General features: G+C 35.4%; 1 protein-coding gene across 2 annotated transcripts in view; it reads right to left on the bottom strand.

Annotated features, from left to right (window-relative positions):
* The window catches only part of CNTNAP4 (contactin associated protein family member 4), a 229,537-nt gene that overhangs the window by 66,860 nt on the left and 138,210 nt on the right, over nucleotides 1-24,467 (bottom strand). Inside the window, exons 7-10 of one of the 2 annotated variants that reach the window (XM_081031056.1) lie at nucleotides 23,592-23,735; nucleotides 19,355-19,616; nucleotides 11,872-12,021; nucleotides 6,832-7,003 (exon numbers count right to left, since the gene is read on the bottom strand). In XM_081031056.1, coding sequence (XP_080887182.1) covers nucleotides 6,832-7,003; nucleotides 11,872-12,021; nucleotides 19,355-19,616; nucleotides 23,592-23,735 — 728 coding nt within the window. The remainder of the gene's footprint in view (nucleotides 1-6,831; nucleotides 7,004-11,871; nucleotides 12,022-19,354; nucleotides 19,617-23,591; nucleotides 23,736-24,467) is intronic. The other variant, XM_081031057.1, reaches the window with a different exon arrangement.

Below are 24,467 nucleotides of genomic sequence, written 5' to 3'. Positions count from 1 at the left end.
TAACAACATTTAAGCAGACTGATTTACTACTGCACTGAATATTTAAAGGAAGAAGAAACAAAGAGGACAGGAGAGAAGAAAGGGGGAGGGAGGGTCATCTTTATTCACTTAGTGAGTACATCCAGGAATGCTGAAGGTCTACGATGTAGACACAAATTCCAAGCAGTGTATCAGGGTGCTATAGGTGCTGAACCGAACTCACAGGGGCTCCCAGGATATTTAAATTTTCAAAATCTGTCAAACAGTGTGTGACTTGCTAGCTTGAAGTAGTTCAACTTCAACATTAGATAGCAATACGTTCCTTTTAATGACATTTTATCTTTGAGAAGCTGAACTTTTAGTCGTTGATAAAATTTTTTAAAAAGTACTATGTGAAGTCAAAGTTGAACAGAAAATGAAGGTGGCAGTATCTGAACTGATTGCAAGCTTTGAAAAGTTGTACAAAACCCAACAGCAAACATGTACAATTACTAAATAATGTGTTTAATTAAAAATTAAACAAAAATATTTTTCAAATTATATATATATTTTTCAAGTTATATATATGAAAAATATATATAATTTCAAATATTCAAATTACATATATATGTGTATAAAATTACATGTATACATATATAATCTTTAAAAAAATTTTTACTAAATTTATTGGGATATCCTTGGTTAGTTACATTGTATAGGTTTCAAGTGTATATGTCTGTAATATATCATATATATATTGCATTGTATGTTCACCACCCAGAGTCAGTTCTCCTTCCATCACCACTTATTTGACCCCTTTTTCCCCCTACTACTACCCACTCCCTTCTCCCGCCTTACCCTCTGGTAACCACTAAACTATTGTGTGTGTCTATGAGTTTTTGTTTGTTTGGTGCTTTCAGTTTTATATAAATAATCTTTTTTAAAGGGTTACCAAATTGTTAGGCCATAAACATTTATGAAGTTCTTTGGACCTAAACCACTTTTTAAGTGAAAGTGGTAGGTATATCTTTTAGCTTAGGACACTATGAAAAAAATTACTGAATGATGCATTGAGCCCAAGGCTTTAAATGTTCTCATTCACCCCAGATTAAAAAAAATAAACTACAAAACCCGCCAAGAATATATTCACGATGGGGTTTCTGCCACCTCCTTTCTTAAAATGAAGCATGGGAACTTCATGTTTTGTTTACAGGATTTTTTTCAACTTTAACTAAAAATAATGTTATTAATTTTTCCTGATAATAAAAAAAAAAATAGATTTCGAATGAACAGAAATCCAGGAAACAATAGAAAAGAAATATAGTTTACAATCTCAATATATAAAAATTACCACTATAACATACATATTTATATGTTTGTGTTTATATATATATTATATGATATACATTATTGTATATACATATACATTATTGTATTATACAATATACATTATTGTATGTACATGTGCGTGTATATACGTGTATGTACATATTTAATTATAACATTAATATTATTTTACAACTGCCTTTAAAAAATTCAAGAATAAATAATGGGCATCTTTCCATGCCAATTAAGTTTACATATATTTTAGCATTTTTTATAGATTCATAGGAATCCATTCAAAGGACATTTTATGATGTATTTAATATTTTAAGCATTTCAAATCAATAATAATCTATAAGAGGGAAGTTTTTAAAAATTAGAACAATAACAATCCTACTTGGTCATCAGAAAAGGACACAACAGTCTGTTCTTTAACAGTCCTGAGATTATATTTTAACTTAAACAGCTATGCCTAAAATTCTAAAGAATAAATCTTTAATTATTGTTATACATGTGCTATTTCTAATTGATCAGCTACTAAAAGATTCATATCCATTATCCTTGATTCTTGTTAGTCAGACTTGACTTTCACATTTTTTAATTACAGTGTGAAAGACTGGATTTTGGATTTTATTTAAATTCATCATATAGTAGTTCTATTTGACTTTTCTTGCCTATGGCAAATTACATTGTACGGTGAAGTACTAATTCTCACTATATGTTCTTGTCAACCGGGCACAATAATTCTCCAGGTAGTCCACCAAAAGAAGGTTTATTCAGGAAAAGAAAAAGAAACAAAACCACCACAGCAAGGTGAAGACACACATCTCTGGCCAGCGGTCCACGTGTGAAGAGAAGAGCTCTTCCCAAGATGGCCCCCTATATAAATCTCTCTCCTCGAAGTTGGAACCATAAAGTTTTAACAGGAAGTCAGGACCAAAGAGTAACAGAGAAACCAGCTCTGCCCATAGACCTTCTAGTTCTATGGTTTGTCATCTTAAGATGCCAGTTCACTTTTACCATTCTAAACAATTGTATTATACACGTCTCTTCAGTAGTGACTCCAATACAAAGTAAAACAACCCATCAACCCATTTTATTCTAGCGTTTTCCTTAGATGTTTCCATCATTATTTTCACTGCTTGTGAACTTGAACAAATCTATATATACATCAACGTGCCCAAAACTGAAGTGATGTGCATGATTTTGGTTTATCCTGATTCCCTATCCATTCCAATATAAATTTCAAAATACTTTTGCACGATGTAAAACTTGGCTGGAATTAATGATATTGAAGTAAAACTCTATCTAACATTATTACATTTAGAAAAATTGAGCAATTTGGTGTCTAGCGGGTCCTGGGATATGGTGACCACCTAAAATCAAATCTCCTGTCCTTCCTCAAAACTATGAAACCAACAAGAACCAGCCCCTCACCCCTACCCCACTCCACTTCCTCTCCCAACTAAACAAGCTATGTCTTCAATATTACAGCCCATGATCTTCAGATCAATTGTTAGCAGGGGAATAAGCACCACATGTGACCATAAGAGAGAAGGAACAAGGAAAGGATTAAGGGGCTTCTCGGGGCAAAACGAGAGGGAGTGGGGGACTGATGGGAGGACAAAGACCAGCCTGAGGGTAGAAGGTGCAATGGAGGCTCGAGGCCCAAGCCCAAGGACTGGGTGGTGGGAATGGACTGGGAGAAGAGCATGATGGAGGTCTGAAGGCTACAGGCTGGGGAAGCCAGGAGGCGGTCCCTGGGCCTGCTGAGATTGCCATGGTGAATGCTGTGACATAGCGGCCTCAATTCTCGTCAGGAGTCTCAGTAGCTCTGGTGTCATCTGACACCAGGGACACACCACACCTTCTGCCTTACTGCACTTGGGAAAGGATAGATGATGTCAGGGCTGAGATGCTGACCTTCCCCAATCAGTGGATATCCTTTAAAAGTTGATATACCTAATTATTTTGTTTAATAAGTGCTTTAGGTCCAAGGAACATAGTAACTATTGATGCCCTAATCACTGTCACCCCTGCCCCAGCGCCATTTGGGTTTCTGCCAAGACTTGGGGACATGGACAGGGGGCATGGATGGCAGCTCCCTTTGTAGCTCTGCCCTCATTTCCATGGAGGGACTGATTGCCCTCACCCTTCAATCATTCCCCACCCAGATTTCCTGGACTTAGGGCCACCTGTCCTGTCCACAGAGGACAAGGAGAAGGGTTTCTAGGTGAGTGTGTGTGCATGTTTGTGTGTCTGTGTGAGTATCCATTAGGAAGATGTGCATGTGTAAGAAGTGTGGGAATGATCTCATGAGTGTATGGGTGGGTGTGTAAAGATGGTGAAGATGGTGTGTGAGTGTACACGTGTAAGGGTAATGTGTGAGGAGTTGTCTGGATGTGTGTAAAAGGAGTGTGTGTGTAAGGACTATGTGTGATAAGGAGCTTTTAGGTATGTGAGTGAGCACATGAGTGTGTACTTGTGTGAGAGACTGTGCAATAACTATGTTAGTTTATACATGTAAAGAGTATATGAATGACTGTGTAATCATTTGATTATACAAATCAACTTTAAGTTAGTGACAGTAAAAAAAAGAACTACATTGTTTTCGTTCCTGTCAAATTTTAAAATATATTTTAATGTTCCTGTTTGTTTTTAATTACAATTTATTAAACCATAAAATTATGTGTTTACTATACACAGATTAAATATTAACCATAATAAATGTTAATATGTTCCCAGGGGGACTGCATGGCATGACAAGTAGACATTTCCTGGTACCAGAAGGCTTAGATTGGATGCTGGGCCCTGTCTTCTTAGCCAGTTTATTTAACCTCTCTGTGTATCTGTGTCCATATTTACAAAAAAATAAATACTACTAAGAACAGGGTCTAAGGGTTTGTGTGAGGATTAATTTACATATAGATTAATTCATTTAAAATTAATTTTAGAACATAGTCATTGCACAGTCTCTCATACACATACACACTCATGAACTCACTCACATATCCAGAAGCTCTTTACATACTTGCACAAATCCTTACCCGCACAACGCCTAACTCCTTACACATTAACCTATACAACATGCACACACAGACACACATTCACACCATTCTTACACTCACACACACTTGTAAGTTCATTGACACATACAGTCACACAGTCCTTCCACACTCACATCTTCCTTACATACACACACACACACACACACACACACACACACACTTAAATACTAATTCATGTTAAATGCTTAGTACAGAGCCTGGTATACAGATTTTTTTTAAATGTGCTATTTAATAATGCTTTGGAGCCTACGTCAATAGGTATAGCATGTAAAACCAAGATAAATAAATACAGTCAGCCCTCTGTATCCACAGGTTCTGTATCCACAGATTCAACCAACCGGGAATGGAAAATATTCAGGAGAAAAATGTTGTGTTGCTGACATGTTCTATGTACTGAGGCCTAGAATGGCTATGTCTGCACTGAACATGCACAGCCATTTTTCTTGTCATCATTCCCTATTCCCTGTAGTGTAACAACTATTTACACAGCATTTCCATTGTATTATGGATTATCAGTCATCTAGAGATGATTTCAATACAAAGGAGGATGGTCATAGGTTCTATGCAAATACTGCGCCATTTTATATAAGGGACTTGAGCATCCATGGGTTTTGGTATCTGTGGGGGTCCTGGAAGCAATCCCCCATGAATACCGAGGGACAACTGTATGTATTTTCTTCTGAGTATAAGAAAATGAGTTTGGAGATACATTTGGAAATTTAAAAGGTATACAAATGTAAAAGTTACTTTGATTTTTGTGTTTTTTTAAAAAAAATTTCTAGGGTGACCGTTAGTCTGAAGTTTTTCTTTAAAAAAAAAAATGTGTAGTCAAGACCTATGCATAATTTGCTCACTATTTCTGAAGTCTTTTTGAGGTGTGATATTGAAACCATACATTCTCTAGTTGTGCTGTGTCTTCCTCTATTTAAAGTGTTTGCCTCCAGAAAGCAGGCAACATGGACTCCTTGGGTAAATTGGCAGCTCCAGAGTAGCCACACAGGAGAAGTATGGATCTGCTTGTCTCCAAATAATTTTCTGCAATCTGAGCCATCATTCATGGTGTGGATGACCAAACCTCCCCACTGGTCCCTGATGGCTATTACCCATCGGAAGTGGAGGTCACCCATCTCTGTGAGTGAGTCCCCCACTTGGGGGAGCATATCCAGGGAGCCTTGCTATATGCCCTCTTCAAAACTGGGATTAAGGTTCCAGAGCTGGTGTGGCTCTAACTATGGAAAAGGTCACTTCCATTTAATCCCCAAACCAAGCCAATTTAGGTTTATTGTCTAAATTCTCCCTTTACATACCATCTTTCATTTAGAAAGGATTGTTTTATCTACAAAATGGGTTAAATAAATAAATGTGTATTCCTGAAGAGGAAATGGTGTCCTTCTAATCTGTTGCTAAATAACATTATAATTATATTTTGTAGACATAACAATATGTATTAGTGTTCAAAATAGGATCAACAGACATTGATAGACTAAATGGTCTATCAGATATAAATAGATGAGTATTTATGTTGATAAAATGTTGCATACAAATAAAAAGCTATTTTAAAAACTCAGAATTTATGAATTTATTCAAAATATATACTGAACACTACTACAAGATGGGGGCTAAGTTTGTCACAATGTTTAATCTTTTAAAATTTGTAATGGTTGATGACATTCCAATTGAACTAAATAACTAAAATTAACAGCCTTGATATTAAAGCATGACTGGAAAGATTATTTGGCTAAAGTTGACCATGCCTAAAAATGTTTTTAAATTATTCACTATCAATTATCAGGCTAAAAGTTGCTTGTCTTCTACAATTAGCTCCCAAATTTTGCACTACCATGCAAAAGTACAGGAGTACTGGAATTCCTATTGAAACTACTGGATCAGAGTTACACCTTGATCAACACTACAACTCCAAACTTTTCATATTCCCTGTACAGAAAATAGTTCTTTTTCATATTCCCTGCACAGCAAATAGTAATGGGTTTTACACATTAGGAGCATAGTAACCAGTTAAATTTCTATGCCTCTGAATATATTAGCCATCAGGGAAGCAAAAGTCAGCTTGATAACAGTACCAGATAGGTCTCTTGATTAATTGGTACCTTATGATCAATATTACTATTAGGATATCCTAAGCTATTGAGTTTATTGATATATTTTTGATACACTTATACCCACCTAAAATTATAGAAGCATCAACATTATCTTTAGTGAATTGGTAGCATGTGCATATGTGAATAAGAGGGTCACGTGTCTTCTATCTAAATTCATATATGAGTTATAAAAGTAAAGGCATAGTTTTCTGAGTTCTAATGTGAATACAATCCATTTCCTGTGTAACAGGTAATGGCAGAAAGGAGGAGAGAAAAAAATGTTTTACATATAAATTTTAATCTGCTGACATTCAACAATGGACACGTCAAAAAACAAAAAACAAAATAAAAAACAAACAAAAAAGAAGTGAGATGGTCCTTACCTGTCTGTGATTCCACATGAATCTATCTGAAGGTCACTGAAGTTCCCAAGAGACCCCTGCTGAACTGAAATCAGGTCCACCATCTTGTTACTGATAGAAATGCGTCTCATACAGCCCTGAAATCCACCAACAGTATTTTTCCATTTGGATCCAAAGTGATTGTCAGGACAACCTGATAAAAACAAAATAAAACTAAGTAAAACCAGGGTATATCATGAGTCAGGATTCAGTGCCATAGAATACTTCATGAAAAAAATAAAATAGGCATTTGATTATTTTCTTAAATTAAAAGAGGGAGAAAAAGCCCATTACAGTCATCATTAGTTCGATCTAAATTACAAATTGCAATTCCTACAAAGTAGTTCTCTTTATTATCATAGGATTCACAGAAAATGACTACTGTTATTATATAATAGTTATGTGCAGGGATATTAACTTGATCCAAATTTTAAAATGTATGCATATATTAGCTCCAGAGGCCTAAACATGTTAGTCAGCAGTATTAAATTATACAATATATAACTTAAATGTAGGAACTTAGTCTTTTGGAACACAAAAAAGAAGAGTATAAAGGATGAAAATGTGCACTGTAGATAAGGAAAGGTAAATTAATATTGGTAAAATACCTTTATAGTTAAAGTTAACTATTTGGAAAAGTTATATTGACTTGGAATAAAGTTACCAACTATTTTACTTAATTAAATGCTTTATTTTCATATGCATTTAAGAGCCATATATGTATGCATTTAACAAATCATAATGACTAAATGTCAAAAACATTTTACTGTTTGTTCTTATTTATTCTTTGTCTCATAAAAGAATGTTCCATTTATATTGATTTTTTTCTTTAACATCTAAGACCTGCTACTAACTATTTAAATAATAAAGAACTATAATATTGACCATCATTGTCTGGGGTTTAATGATATTCTAAGTGTTTCTCTATCCAAGTGAAATAAATAATTTTATGGAGTATGAACTCATATATTACACATAGGCACTTTTCATTAATCTTTCTTTGTTGTTATGACTGTCAACCACTATTAAAATTTCAAAGAATAAAAAATGAATCAGCAACTTCCTAATTCTGCACAGTCCATGCTACTTTTCTCATGGAAATTTCCAATATAATTAAATATTTTGACTAAATATGTTTATCCCTAATGCTTTATTTTCCTAACAAAATACATTTACATGGGAATTCAAGGCACGATTCATAGTCAAAACTGTTATAGGATACATTGAAATGTTATATTTTAACCAATGGAGGTGATGACGTTTCAAATTTAGTACATCTAGAAAAGGTAATGAAAGCTTTTTGAGTATCAGTTTATTTGTGCATGGTACTATACACATTTTCAGTGCTTAAATTACTTCTGTGGTATAAGATATGGTTACTATATCTCTGTATGTTTTCTAGATGACTTATTAACCAATTAAGAATGTTAAAATAAAACTTGAGAGGATAATAGTTCAATAACATTTGGGGGCAACTACAATATGCCAGGAATATAAACAGCTCTGCTAATCTCCTTTTCTCCAGGTGGTGTTTCCTGACACATTTCAAACTATTGCAGAATAAAATAACTTGTGCAATCTGGCTGTAGGAAACGAAACTAAGAAAACTTGTAGTCACAAGGAAAGGTCATGGAACTTTACAGAAAGCACACCCTCACATCATGAGGTACTTCATATTCCTAATCACAGTGTTTAATAGCAAGAGATGCTAAGAACAAAGAAAGGTTCAAGCCAGGTTAGTCTCATTACTCCGTGATGACAGGCATCTACAAGTTAATATAATGCAACAGCAGAGGGAAGTTCAGCATTAAACCCATTTGAGATGAAAGTTCTAAAATATGAAGATTTCTGGGGAATACTTAATGCTGAATTAATGGATGGATCCATTACCAGAGGCAGTCAGCATGTTAAGCACCTCTGAGGATGACAGATAAATTATCACTGTGAGTCACTATGTCAGAAGTGAGATATCGGCTTTGGCTTCATGGTGAGAAAGTCCCTTCACTGGATGGATAACGTTTGATCTACACGAGCATGGGTGTGAGAATTCTGCACACAGCCTGGTGTCTCTAGCTTGTGCTGTACAGTGTGTTAGTCAATAGCACAAAAGACTGTGTAGGGGAATATACAGATATTAGACATCCATCCTCAATCTGGAAAACCCAGATTTAAAATTTATAACTTATAAATGATAAAAGTTGACCACGATACAGTCTGACTTTTTGAAAAGCATGCATTTGAGGGGGCAGAGAAAAGGGTAAAATGATGGACAGGTAGTGGAGTTTGGTGTGGGCTGCTCCTGAACTTGCAGTATTCTATGTAACTTAGAATGGAGATGAAACCAAGGCTGTTGGAACACCCTGCTCCGTTGCAGTGGAGCACCGCAGCCATATTTGACTGACTGTTTGTTGACAAGGTAACTGGAAATTTGCAGATGAATTTAAAAAGAAGTGAAGGAGAACTGATGGGAAGTGTCTAGAACGTGGGACATTATTTACTAGCAGATAAATTGGCTGAAGAATTAACTACCTAAGAAAAGACTTTCACCTAGATAAAACAGATCCTAGTAATAAAGGGGACTTTCATCCATACAAAACAGGTTTTCTGGGGAGACCAACTGTCATAGTTTGCCCTGGGGTGGGGATGGTGTTTGCAGGATTCCCAGGTTTCTGTCCTAAAACTGGGGAGAGTTGGTTCCCCATGGCCAGTACCATTCAGGCAATCAGGGCCCCTATGCCAGTCTTGCACTTTAGGGGACCCTATTCTAGCTGTCCTCCAGTCATGCTTTTGCCCATGGCCCTAGGAGGCCCCACAGGTTAAGGTGATGTACCCACTCAGAACCTTCTCCCCGTTCTCCAATCCATGCCCGGAATGCAGAATTCCCAGCCCAAAAGCCCAAAATGGGCTTTCAGAAGGACAGACCCCTCTGCCAGGTGCTGAAGGCACAAGGCTGGAAGGAAAGGGAGAAGGGGAGCTGCCGAGGACCTCCTGTTTTCTTTTAGACGCTTGCTCCTAGCTCTGGAAATCTTACGATGCCCCGGAGTCTGTAGGGCACGTATTTAGTAATCAGAATCTCATGCCAAGATCCAACATATTCTGGTACTGAAGGTACCAACTGAATAGATGACTGAATAAACAGACATATGTAAGTAAAAGTAAGATTGGTTGTTGTTTTTTAAAATGCTGAAGTTGTCATTTTATTATGGAAGCTTCCATAGTATATTGTTTAAAAACTTAGAAACAAAACACCTTAATAAATGCCAAATTATAAAGATCATGAGGGAAAGAATAAACCCCAGATTCAAGACAGTGTGTACCTGGGGAGATGAAAAGATATGATCCTGGAAGAACAAATGGATGTTGGTAATATTATCTTTCTTAAGATGGGAAATGCATGTAGAGATGTATGTGTATTTTCAAAAAAATAATTAGAGTTCTTTAAATGGTATATATAATGTAAGATGTAAACAATAGAGGAAACTGGGTGTAGGGACTCCCTGTGTATCTCTGCCACTTTTTGGTAAATCTAAAATTATTCAAAAATTAAGTTTATTTAAATATCATGGTGTATATATATATTATAATAAAAACAATCAATATTACAGACTGCATTTGATTTATTTCACTATACAATATTATGGATATGAATAAAATTGTCTACAAAAAATAGGTAGGCATCATTAAATCTTAACATGGATGTAAAATACTTTAAGACAGATGATTCTACTTTCATGATTTACACTTTTATCCAGTCTACTATTTTTATCACCTTTTTTTTTTGTTTTTTGCATCATTCAACAATGTGCTTGTTTTTTTCCCCCTTATTTGTTAGTGAGTGCTTCTAAATCTTTTCCTTTGACGTGAAAGCTCTTGGTTAAGTTGGTCTATATATCTATTAGCCATCTATAATATATATCTATTACCATCTATTAAAGGAATATGTTCCTATGGATTGCCATAAAATCAATCATATATTCTATAAGGTTTTATACAACTTGGTTCAGAAATGTACAAATCTACTGAAGGAAGTAATTACATCTTTTAAGGTTGTTGGCACTATGCAGCCTTTCACAGTAATGGATTATGTAGGGTTTTGTTTGTTTGTTAGCTCTTAATATCAGATGAATGATTCATGATCTATATGCTTACAGTCAAGTCTTAGAAAGGAATTTGTATTTTATTGATGAATAATAAATGTTGGGTTTTGCACCAAATATAAAAGTAACTCTAGACAGAAGTAACAGTTAAAATTTAAAATAACAACAATAAGCAACACCTCAAGTCATGATTAAAAGAAACAATTCTTATCACAGTTTTACAGTAGTAAATAGTTTTACAACTTTGCCTTTCTAATGGTAAATAATATTTTATTTTAATTTTTCAATGCTATAGATTCATTTCCATTTCCAAGGTTTCCTTTCCAATCTTATAGTTCAATCAGACATCCATTGGGCAGGTAAGGGCTTCATTTGTTTTTGTTCTTTGAGAGAGATGGCCTGGTGTTGAAGGCTGAGCCCAAATTTCATCAAATGTATCAGTCAGTGCATTATCATTTAGCAAAGAGAAGAGCTTTCTATGGCTAATTAAGTTAGATTATTTGTCCATTGGCATAATATTACCCTTCTATACTGGGTAGTAGTAAAGCAATAAGGATGTTCCGGAGATGCTAAGAGACATGATCAGGAAAATACTAGAATAAAATTGTCCCACAAAATTAGAAAAAAGATACATAAGGACCATTTACCATTAGGAAAATATTACAAAGTTTGAAAGTAAGAACTGAAGAGGGTGGCCTGATTGCAATTAATCTCATTGTAGAAACCATAAACATAAGTCCACCGTGAAGAAATACATTTTAGGTCATAGTTTGTCATCTTGATTAACTCAACACTTCCATGGTCAAAGAAAGTGAGAAATTATTCCAGTTTTGACATTAGGTAAAACATGATGACATTCTCAAGACACAGCAGTAGTAACTGAAAATATGTTCAATTGTCCATATTACCTGACCTCCTCTCTTACCTCCAAAATAATAGTTGCCACCTGAATAAATCTGCTCAGGCCCCAGGGAGAGAGAAGCAGAAGCCACCTGGCCATCCACCACCACACTCAGGTGATTCTTTTTGGCAGATAAGGAGATGAAATGCCACTGCCCATCATTTAATCCACCACCTAGGGGAGATAAAATCAGTTCAAAGAGATCTCTCAGTGGTGAGCAATATAAGCAGTTGGTTAGAAACAGCAATATACTTATCACTCAATCAAGTACAACACTCATATCTATTAATAAAAGGAAACAAAAAGGAAGAGAGGAAAAAGAGGAAAATTGGAAATCAATACCCTCTACAGCAGGGGTGTCAAAACTGCGGCCCACGGGTCAACTGAGGTCTGCGATCCATTGTTAATTGGCCTGGAGCAAATTTCAAAAATACATTTAATTTACTTAAATAAACCAGGTGAGGCAATACGTACTTCACCTCAAGTGAGTGGCCTGATTGTTTGTGTAGTTTACCACATATGGCCCTTGGTAAAAAACGTTGAAAAAAGTTTGAACACTCCTGCTCTACAGAGAAAATGGTGCTTTATTATCTTTCTTTCTTAGGGCCTCAATAGACAGAACAAAATATCCAACTTTGGACAATCCTAAATGGTTAAAATTTTTTAATTATTTGGCATGAACTAATTTTCTGCTTCCATCATGTAATTTAGTTTTAAGGGAAGGGATTTAGGAAGAGCACAGATATTTTCCAAAATTCCAGGTTATACCTCCAAAAATGAGTTATCTGTTTTTATACACTTTTATGTAATCATCTTTTATAATATTACAGTACAATATTTAGCAAAGAATATCAAGACAATCATTACAAAAATATTTGAAGAGACTATAATGAATATTGCAAGTTTACCAGTATAATGAAAAGTTAAAAAACAAAGCAGTATGCAAAAACCATTATTTACAAAGTTCATCCTCACAATTTGCTGATTCTCTATCTGCAAATTCACCTATTTGTCATAATTTATTTAGAACCCCAAAATCGATCGTTGGGGCACTTTGGGAGTTATTCACAAAAATGCATCGGGCAGAGAAAAATATGAGTTGATTGGTACACATATTTACAGCTGAAGTCAAACAAGGCAGTGCATCTTGTTTCAGATCTCATTTGTAAACATGGTTGTTTCTGTTGGTGATTTTGCCATTTAAAAGGCCCCAAGCATAGTAATAAAATGCTATCTAGTGTTCCTAAGGGCAGGGAGGCCATGATATGCCTTCACATCATATGTGTGTTAGATAAGCTTCATTCAGGCATGAGTTATATTTCTGTCAGCCATGAATTCAACGTTAATGAGTCAACAGTATATATTAAGTAAGGTATGTATAAACAGAATCACACATAAAAACAAGATTATGTATTGACTGGTTGACAAAAACGTTATGCTAGGAGGCCTGAGGAGCAATGGTTCAGCATTTGCTAATCCAGTGTGCACGTCAACTTTATAGAACATAACTGTGGTGAATAATGAGAATCGATTCTCTATACACAATTCTAATTATACTCCTAATTTTTGTATAAATATGGGAAAGGACTGAAAGAAAATATCCCCACAAATGAACAATAATTTTTGCCTGAAGGTAAACTATGGTTTTTATTCATTTTTATATTTTTTTCTGTATTTCCCAAGTTTATATGTGCAATCAAAAGTTGCTATAATCAAAAATCAAGGTTTTCTTATCACCTCTAAAAACAATCTCTAGTCCCTCCAAGTCCCTCCAGGGTCATGAATCTATGAGATGGTGTCGTCTTTCTCTCTTAAAGGGAGTTAAGTCTACGGGGGCACCGTGGTTGAATACTCAGCAAACAGAATTTAAAACATCTCTGCTGTGGATTTACCAGTAAGTTTTACATCCATTGAATATTCAACTCTGTATGATTTTGCACATCAAATTAGGAAGCAAAAATACACATACTCTATTAAACCCAAAGGTCATGGGCCTCTCTTCTGATAGTATGTGCAATTTTTTTATTTCTTCAGCTATTTTTGACCACAAGCTTTCAGATTAAAACAAAAATGCATAGAAGCTCCCTTAGGCGATTCAGCTCTTTTTTTCTGGACTCCTTTAGCAGAACACAAATTCTATCCTAGGCATAGATGCTCATTTTTACATTACATCTATAAAGCAAACAAGATTTTCAAAGACCCAACTCTGGTTTGGTTTGTAAAAGATAATGAGAAAGACCTGAAAACTGAAGAATGTAGGTTAGATACTTTTAGACATATTTTCTAAGAGTAGACTCTGAAATAGATGGCTGAATAAAATTATGTAACCCCTGACGGTAGGAGATTGGACTAAAATAAATCCAATGTCCCAGATTTGTCATCCAGTGCTTCCTTGAAGAGGCTACATTTAGAGTGAAAATCCTTCTGTTAAGTTTTACGTCACACACAGACGCTTCCCACTCTCCCTGTCCCACCGCGTGTCTCCTGCCATCTCTTTCTCAAAGTCTGGATGTGCCTGTATACATGATTCTTCTATTACTTCATTTTAGGCTTTCCACTGGCCTGAAATAGTGCTTCTCAAACTGCCTGTGGTGATGAACATTCACTTTTCCAATCTATTGCCGATTAATACTTTTATCAAATTCAATAAAAACAAATTACTACTAAAAAATATATCTTATTGCTATGGCAGCTTCTCAGAGCTTCATCGCAATTTCTATACTCATCGTGGTGATAAGCATTTCACTAAACCAGTGTTACCCCAGGGACCACACTTTGAATAGCAGTGCTCTAGGTAACTGCTGGGTTGGGCATGCAGCAGGATTAAGTCAGAAGCTCAGAGATTTCTTCTGTCAGTATAGAAGCCAATTCAAATTAAGAACAAAAGACTATCAGAACAGCCCTCTCTGCAGTTTGGCACATTAAATGTACCCATCTACCCAGCTAGCAGGTTATAGAGTTCTGGTACGTTGGTGGGGAAACCTTCAGAAAGTTATTCTCAAGCCTCATTTGTAATAGACATCCTTCACTTTTGATGAGGAAATTTATTCCCCTTCAACAGGATTTATTACTCAAATTAAATAATGAAGGACCTGTTCAATGCATTTCACCTAACTACATAATGAAAAGGATCATTTTAAAATCACATTCTGTTTTTTTGAAGTATACAACTCCTTCCCACTTTTAGGGGGGATAAGAAGTGAGCCCCCCTTTCAAAAATATGTGAAAGAGGGAAAGGAGAAGCAGGAACTGCAGAATTCGTATTTTTCTCTTGGTCGTAATGTTAGGTAACTAAGGGCTAATTCTAACACACTGCCTCCACCGCTCATAATTGTTGAGTCAGGGGGAAGGGGAATATTGCTGGTATAATAACAATAACAACAATAATAACAGTGTTATTGAACTATCATTCATAATGGGTACTGTGTGCTTTATGTGCATTGTGTCATTTAGTCTTCAACACTGCTGTTACAATTCTCATTTTAAATATGGAGGTTATGAGGCTCGAGGAGGATAAACAAATCACTCAGGTAGCGTCTACCTGGTGAGCTGATGCCAAAACCTACTCTCTGCTCTGCCTGCAGGGCAGGGGGTCCCTTTATTTATTTTATTTTTTTGCTCATGTTAAACAATTAACTTGGAGAAACAGAAAAGCAGCCGCTCAGAGCTAGGAACTGGCCTGGCCCTCTCATCTTGGCCTTGATGGGGAAAGCAGTCGGCGGGCACTCGGCTTGGCCCTGGTGTTCTCCTGCTGAACAAAATCTCAGTACATCAATATCAGGCAAGGTCACTCTGTGACTACAATGAGATGGGACCCAAAAAAAGTCAAGACTACTTTACAATCCTGTCTAAGCTCAGACAAAAAGCAAGAATACTGTGAAAACCACAAAAATACCAAACTTCCTCTTTTGGATAATATGAATAGTAAGTCATTTTTTCTTTTCTTTTTTTTTTTTTTTAGCCTTACTTCATTCCTCTATCCTTCTAGATAAGATTTACAAAGGTACCCAACCATACAATTACCCTCACTTCCTGGCATCTTTTAATCTAGAGCAATTTTCCATTTCCTTGAAACATCTCCCAAATCAGGTAACACAACCCAAAATCCTATAATAAATCATCCTTAACACCTTTGAATTGAGACACCCCCATGGCTTCCCAGGGTAAGTGTCGTTATTGCAATAAGCAATAAACCCAGCTTGTTTGATTACAGGTGTGATCACCATGGTCTTTAGGTGGGAAGCACTGACAGCTCCAAATGGAATAACAGAAAAATGGAAAAAATGGAAGTGCTTGCAGTTGCAGCTAGTCAGAGAGAATAGGATTGTTTACCAGAAATCTCTCCCTCCACTCTCCCTCCACTTTCTCTCTCCCTCTCCTTTTCTATTCTCTCCTCCTCTTCTTCTCTTCCTTCTCCTTTTCTCTTCCCTCTCTCCTGTCCTCTCCCTCTCCCTTTCCTTCTCTCTCCCTCTTCCTCTTCCACTCACCTTCACTCTTTTTCTCACCCTCCCAGGCCCAAATCATGAGAACACACCAAATACAGCAGGAGAAAGAAAGTCTATATCCATTCCTTCTCTGGTAGCACTCCTAAATTGCTACAGAAATACTGTAATAGCTTAGCCACCATCACTCTCTCATAAGACTGTAACAGGCATGCATGGAGTAAGATGTATAAAGAAAATATAAGCCTGCTATATAGGGTGGGTTCTTTGCAAAGGTGCAAAAGGCAATTATACATAGGCCATTACCCAAGGAACAGCTAAAGTGTTTTGTCTGTTTCCAAATATCTTTCAGTGCCAGAAATTTCTTTATCCCACTAACCAGGATCAAAGATCCAAACCACCGGATAGCTCTTGCCAAGATGAAAGGAAATATGGAAGTCATTGGAACTACTCACGATAGGGGAAAGTGGGCGTTTAAGGGAGTGACAGGGTTACAAACTGAAAGGGTAGGAATAGTCCAACAGTGAAAGAAGGGGGAATATAAAAAGGCTTCTCCTGGGTGAGGCAAATCAAAAGCCGGAGCCAGAAGAACCACAAATGCCTAGTAAATGAAAAATGCAGAAACATCTCATATTCTGCAAGCCCGCAGCTGCCAGGCCCTGCCCATCGCAGCAAAGCGCTTGTCCATAGCTCAGATTTTCACCTTTAGGCAAAAGCATCAGCAGAAATGGGAAAATCATAGCAGAAACCTTAAATTTGACAGTAAAGAATTTGTCTTAAGTAGAAAAACTTCTCCGTACAATATAACAACATGTAACAATATATGTGTTGCTCATTGGGTTTTTGATGCCATCTGAATGATTTTTGCTTTGCCATCTATAAAAGTGATAAGGACTGAATATATTTTGTGTCATAAGGGATTTTGTAGTATTGCTAATATTTTTTTACTTGGATTAATATAATATCTTTAATATTTCAAAAATGATACAGGCTGATATATTTTCAAAGACTTACAATTTGCAAAAGTGTATATCACATTAAAATTGTAACCTGATAATTCAAACATTTGCACAATTCAGGTCTCCCTCAACATAATTTAATTTTTATTCCATTGCAAAACATAAAAATTTTGAGTTTTTATAACATAAAATTAGTAATTTGTAGTAATTAAGAAAAATTAAGCCATCCTTTCATAATAGAAAGATTTAGTATAATATGGTATTAATATACCAATAAGTAATTGATGCTCTTTAGAGTTATTATAATACAGTCTGACAACTGATTTAATCATTGAACATTGTACAGGTGAAACATAGGGTGGAAAGTCTTTCCCTAAGAGAACAAACTGACCATCCATCTAACCATTTAAACAGCCTACTACAAACGCAAAATGTACTTGTCTCACTGAAACTAGCAAAAATTAATATTTTAAAAGAAACTAGAAAAAATGGGGGTAAGGAGATGAGGAAGTCAAAGGCCTACTTGTATTATCTGAAGTGTACCAATTTTTTATATTCATAATCATATTTAGTCTAGGTTCCTTATTAGTAGCTATGGAAGCAATCATAGTAAGTCATATGATATCATAATAGATTATACTGTATATGGACTTAAACAATAATTTAGAGATTTTTAAATCATTCAGCGTATTCTATATAGACTTACACCTAGTAATTTATTAAATATACATGCTTGTAAAGTGTTTAGAAATGAACTAGCTTCACAGGGCTCATTACAGAAACACTGTTCTGAAACTGTTTCTTTAAAATGTTGAGAATTAGGCTATGAATATAACCACTTCTGAGGATGTCAAATAAATCACAATAAACTACACGTTAATGGCAGGCTTACAGTTTTAGGCCCTCATTTTAGGGAACCTACTAATTATTAATACAACATTGATTTGTTTCCCTTGTCAAGCCTGCAGATCTATCCCATTTTGAACATTACATTAAAAAGTCACAGCATAGTTACTTCTTAAAAAGTATAATTAATATTGAACTTTCAGCTCCTACGTCTAAACTGCAGTAATACAACAAAAAAGATATATAAAGACTTCACATTTGTGTATTCATTTGTATAATTGTTGTTTTCCTTATATTTAGTTTCCAACTGTATTTTAACATTTTTCCTCTCCCAGTCATAGCCTATTCATTTCGGTCACAGTTAATATAGAAGAGTAGTACAATGGCATCTTTAAATTGTTTTTAAAGATCATTTATTAAATTGAATAGCAATTTACCCCAATGTAACCTCCAGTTGCTTGCCTTGGATGTTATTCCACATATATGAAAATGTGATGGAGATCCCTTGTCAAAATTTATATAATTTTAATGAAGAGACAAAAATATCCTTCACGCAAAGTACTGACCTAAATTAGACATTAATTTTCCAGACACTCATTTAGTCTCCTTAATTATATTACTTCAAATCATTAAAATGACACCGTATTACCTAGAAGTAGAGAGAACTCCATTTGGTACACAAGTCAGCAACTTCACACAAATCTTTTCACTCTCCCAAAATATATCCAACTCTGTACAGAACACATCAGCAAGTAAAATTACTTTGACTAAGTATTTAGGATTTACACTAATACAGAGATAGAGATACAGGTACAAGAAAGACCTCTCCCTTTCTCTCACAGAGAGAGGTAAGACCGATAGCTGTATCAGACAACACCTAGTTTTCTACTGAAGACACCCAGTCAACTTTTGGGCCCATTTCAAGGTCTTTCACATTTTCCAAAAAAAAAAAAACAAAACAATTTTTTTCAGCATATGTTGATTTATCTGAAGTGGGAGAGAAGGTCATAAAAGGAAATTTCTATTTCCCTACAAATATCATTTTGGTTAATAAGAACTGCTAGTGTTCGGGCCATATTTAAAAGGAAATTAGAATCAAGTTCCTCTAAGGAAGCATACCGATAATCTTATTAACTCAAGTATTCACTTATCAAACAAACGTTAGTATTATGGTTATGCATAAAATTTTATGAAGAAGGACAGAGGGATAATGAAATCTTTCCAACACGTATGCTTTGCCTGCAGGAATACATTTATTACCTGCTGTGATGTCACTGGGTAGTTTTCCCAGCTGATAGAGATTCAGCTTCAGTTTTCCATCATTAAGAAAGAGGAGGAGACCCCCTGAAACCAGTTGAAGTTCACTGAATAGCAGAAGACCGGCCTTATTCCAGGTTCGAAATTGAAAAGCGGCAGAAACCTCCTGGTCCCCGGAAGAGCCTGGAAGTGCTAAATAACTGCTGGGGCTGAGGAAAGTCACAGGCACAGATTGTGGTTGTGAACAAGAAAATGACACATTTCCCTGACAAGAAAATAAAAGAAAACGCTTTAGGAATGAGTCACATCACATGAGTAACAAATTGAAATATTCACTAAGGCTATTTATCAATCTCTAATTATCACTGATTTAAAAACAACAACAAATTGCTTTCAACATGAAAATTCAAATTCTTGCTACACATCTTAAAGGTTCTTCAAATCCATGATATGATGGTCAGGCAAATCTTTCCCTGGGTGTTTCTTTTTCTTTTTTATTAGTTTCAGGTGTACAAAACAACACAGTGATTAGACATTTATATCCCTCACAAAGTAATAACCCCAATAAGTCTATTTATTACCCATCTGACACTGTACATAGTTATTACAATATTACTGACAATATTCCCTATGCTATACCATAGTATCCATGTCCCTGGGTTTTTCTAGGTTAATTTCTTTCTTCCCATCTCTCAACTTTTACTAATTCAGTGGAAATTAATTCAATCTGTCATGCAGGGTGTCCGGCGGGGTCTCTGCTCCTGCCCCCCCCCCCATAGGAACGCAGGACATGGTGAGGCCAAAAAGGAACACCCACGGAGCCATAGATAGGGGAGTCAAACCAACATATTCTCGCGGGCAGCTGGGCTGGAGACACAGGAAGCAGGATCTACATAATCTGCCTAACAGCAGTCCGCGCTTGCCAGCCACCATCTTCTTGCTAGCTGCCATTTTTTCTGCTAGCGTAGCCACAGCCATTATATTAGTGGCCAATGACTTACAGGTTACAGCTGATGGCCAACTAGCCACAGCTGCTGGCCATCTGATCACAGTTGATGGCCATTTACTACCCGAGCCAGCACCTTTCTATGTGAGGCCGAGAGCCTGGAAACTGTTTTTTGGGGCTTTGTCCCCACACAATCAAAATAAATTTTTGTTCTGATCTTTTACTTGGCTTTCTTTTCCCACTCATTTCACCCCTTTGCTGTCTTTGGCTTCTAACCCACCTCATAATGTAACGAACATTAATGACCTTCCACATTTTTTCGTATTTTTATCTGTTCCCATTGACTTAAATATACACCTATATAGTTTTAATTACATGTTCAGTTATATGTACATATACACACTTAAATATATGTTTATGAATACATATACCTACACACTGGGCATTATTTGTTTACAAAAATAGGAGCCATGTTTTATGCCGTTTACTATATCATGATTTTATCACTAAAATATACGTTACGGAAATCCTTTTGAGTTATCTAACATAAGCCTAATTTCTTCTTTTTATTGATTGCATAATTTTTTAGTATGTGAATGTTCCAATTTTTATTTAATTATTTTCCTGTTAATGAGCAAGCACTTTGTTTCCAGGTTTTGTCTCTCCCAATGATGCCTGTCATAAATAACTCTGCAGGCTTCTATGTGTACTGGTATTTTCAATTCTACAGAAGAGGGTTCTGAATACAGAACTATATGTACCTACATGTTTTAATAAATATTTCTAGCTTGTCTTCCAAAAATAAAAAGTTACGATACTCCATATTCCTACTAGTAAAATATGAGGATATATTGACACATCCTTGCAAAGAATAGGTATTATAGACCTTTAAAATTTGTACAAATTCTATGACAAAATGCCAAGTAATATATCATTCTTATTTATCTTTCATTTACCTGACTAACAGTGGTTTGAGCATTTTTTCCATGGGTTTATTGCTCTTTTGGATTTGTTTTCCTCAGAACAGTGTGCATATCCACCGCCTATTTTTGATTTCACCTTTTTTTCTTTGGGTTTTACATTGGACACTATAATGTACGATGTACTACTTACATTCCCTTTTTTAAAAACTATTTTTGTCTTTTTCGTACCACTATGCTTTTGTCATCAGATTTACATGTATTACTTCTTATCTAATGGTTTTAAAATAGATCTTTAAGATACATTAAATTGCATAAATTTTCATTAAAATACTGTATATGAAAAATTATTTTGCTACTAGAGTATAACATATATTTAAGGATTTAAAAAAACGCTTAAGTTCTTAATTATTTAGAAGTAATTAAACATGTTCCTTAACATGCTTCAGAAATAAGATGTTTTCATTTTTCCTGACTATAATCTTTGAAAAATTTTCCAAATACAGATTTGAAAAGTCAATGAAATCAACTTTACTTAGAAGAATACACATTGGAATTAAACCTTTTGGCCTTAGTTAAACAAAAGCTTCTGGTTATATTGTGATTCCGTTAAAAGTGAATTAGCTTTTATTGTGGACAAATACTTGTCCCAATGAATGAAATAACAACAAACTGAAGAGTTAACTACACTGACCCAAAATGTAAAAACAAGTATAAGACTAACAAACCTAGCAAAAATGGAAACATTTACCAGCTGCAGTTTGGTCTCATGCTTCATTTGGACAGCTGCCTGCTACCCTGCAAGCAGCAAATCCTCTTGCCACTCAAAAATGGGTAACCACTGCACTACACTGTACACCTGAAGCTGAATAATGAATGTCAACTGTAATTTTAGATATATATATAGTCTCATATACATATATACATATATATATATATATATATATATATATATATATATATATATATATATATATATGGTCACAGGATGTGGAGTACAGCATAAGGAATAGAGTCAGTGGAATTGTAACACCTATATACGATGTTAGAAGGGTAGCAGATTGGGGGAGGAGGGTTATCACTTTGTGAGGGGTATAAATGCCTAACTATTACATTGTTTTCTACACCTGAAACTAAAAAAAAAAAAAAAGTGGGTATTAGTTGCATGAGCTGTTTCTAGAAACTCGTTTTGCTAATTAAACATACACATCTATCTACATTTTTTATTTTCCTCTTAAGTCATTTTCCTGTTTATAATTTCTTTTTAAAATTTCACTGAATGGTATGTTCATATAAATACCACCAATTCACAAAGAAGAATTAGGAATAAAATATTTCGTAAACAATACATATTCCCATGATGTGCTTTGGGATTTGCAGATACAACATGAGCTTAAATGTGCATATTGAATTTTGAACAATTAAAGACATATATTCAAATGGATATGTGTGTGTGCTTTTCTATCATCAAGCTTGTTGAACTGAAAACCATATTTTCCCAGAATCCCTTCTTGTCTGGTTCTGGTTAAAAGTTAGCCAAAAAAGGAGTTTGCGTTGGTATTTGAGTGAAATACCCGCCATTTTCCTCTATACGTTGTGGGGAGGGGGGGAGGGAGAGGGAGGTATGCACAGTGAAAGATGGTCACAGACAAGCTGGTTCCAGCTTGTTCTGGCTCTCCTTCACTTTGCTCCATCTCTTCTTCCCGACAGCTGGCCTCCACTTTGCAGTTCCTCTGACAAATATTAAGCGCCAGGTCCTAAAATAGATCCCTTGTTCATAAAAACTCATAGCGGTGCTGCTTCCCCAACTGGACCCTGACCAATACAGTTATATTTAAATTATGATGTATTTCCATAGAATTAGAATCTAAACCAGCCTGACCAACACTGCTATTGGAATAGACTGGCAGATGCAATGTTGTAGCAGCCTATTAGTTTCTTTTATTTGTTATAAATGACCATGGCAAAATACAAGTTTTTCAAATGCCTCTCTAATATACATGGATGTTATCTGATTCCAGGAACTCAGTATGCTTGTTTAGAGAGTTTGCCAGGGAATATCTTATTAAGGAAATTACAGGGCAAAGGAAATTAGCTTCCTGGGAGTAATAATATCACAACAAAATTAAATTATCAACTGTAAAAAAGCCCCTGCTTTACGTTATATAAAATAAAGTAATCATGTCTTGTGAATTATAATTCCTTTAGATAGCATTAATCCCCGACATGCATATTGTCAAACAGAGAAAAGTTTTAAAGGAATAAGAGTAAATTGTAAAACATCATTAGCAAATGGGAATCCAAAATAGAGCAATGTTATCATGTGGAAAAGAGCATTGTTTTTACTCCTTCCTTCATACGAAGACTTTCTTACCATGGTGATGATCTGTGGTTTTTGTTGCTTGGCCAAATCAATGATATCCACTCCATTATAATAGAGATTTTCTAAACACCCATGAAAATTTTTGTGGGGGAATGACACTGATTTTCCAGGTGCTGGAATCCCTCCAAAGCTGATCTTAGAAAGAAAAATGGCATCAATAATATTGTTTAGTGATTTTCTGATAATCTGCTTAAAGAATTATGATTAGCAAGTATAGCTAATCGTCAGTAGATCGCCCTACACTGCCATGTTGTGCCTTTCAAATGGAGATTTTTAAAAATTAGGATACAGATTTTAAACCAAATTTATATACATTCAGTTTTCATGTATATTAGACTTCGATTATTCTTACAAATTGCTAAAAACCCCTGGATTTGGTGTTTATTAGTTGAGGAACAAAAACACATCATTCTATCCATGGTAAATCTTGATCTGTTTAATAACGTAACCAATTACAATGACATTTTCTTTTATATATACATTTCTGGCACACATTGATATTCGTGCATTTGAATCGATTGTTAATGAATTAATTAATCTATTCATTGCTACATCCTCTCCATAAATCTACACTGTGCAGGGGTGCCCTACACGCACACAAATCATGCAACACAACTGATATTTACTTGTGGTGATGAGATCTCTCCTTGGAGATTTCCCACATATGACATCCTGTGGAGGATCTCTCTCTCCACAACAACAACACAAATTAACATATTGTGAGGCATCGGAAGCCTCAGTAGTGTACGCCCAAATCTGCTACTGTGAGGTACGACACCTAGGGAAAACACTTCACCAGGTCTTGGATGTACTCTTAGAGTGGGGTTCTCTCTCGTGTATTGCCTTTTGCTCGGCTAAACCACATAT

The sequence above is a fragment of the Rhinolophus hipposideros genome, assembly GCF_964194185.1.
Source record: "Rhinolophus hipposideros genome assembly, chromosome: 21".
NCBI classification, from domain to species: domain Eukaryota; kingdom Metazoa; phylum Chordata; class Mammalia; order Chiroptera; family Rhinolophidae; genus Rhinolophus; species Rhinolophus hipposideros.
Note: the sequence above shows the minus strand (reverse complement) of the source record. Positions and strands in the feature narration are given on the sequence as shown.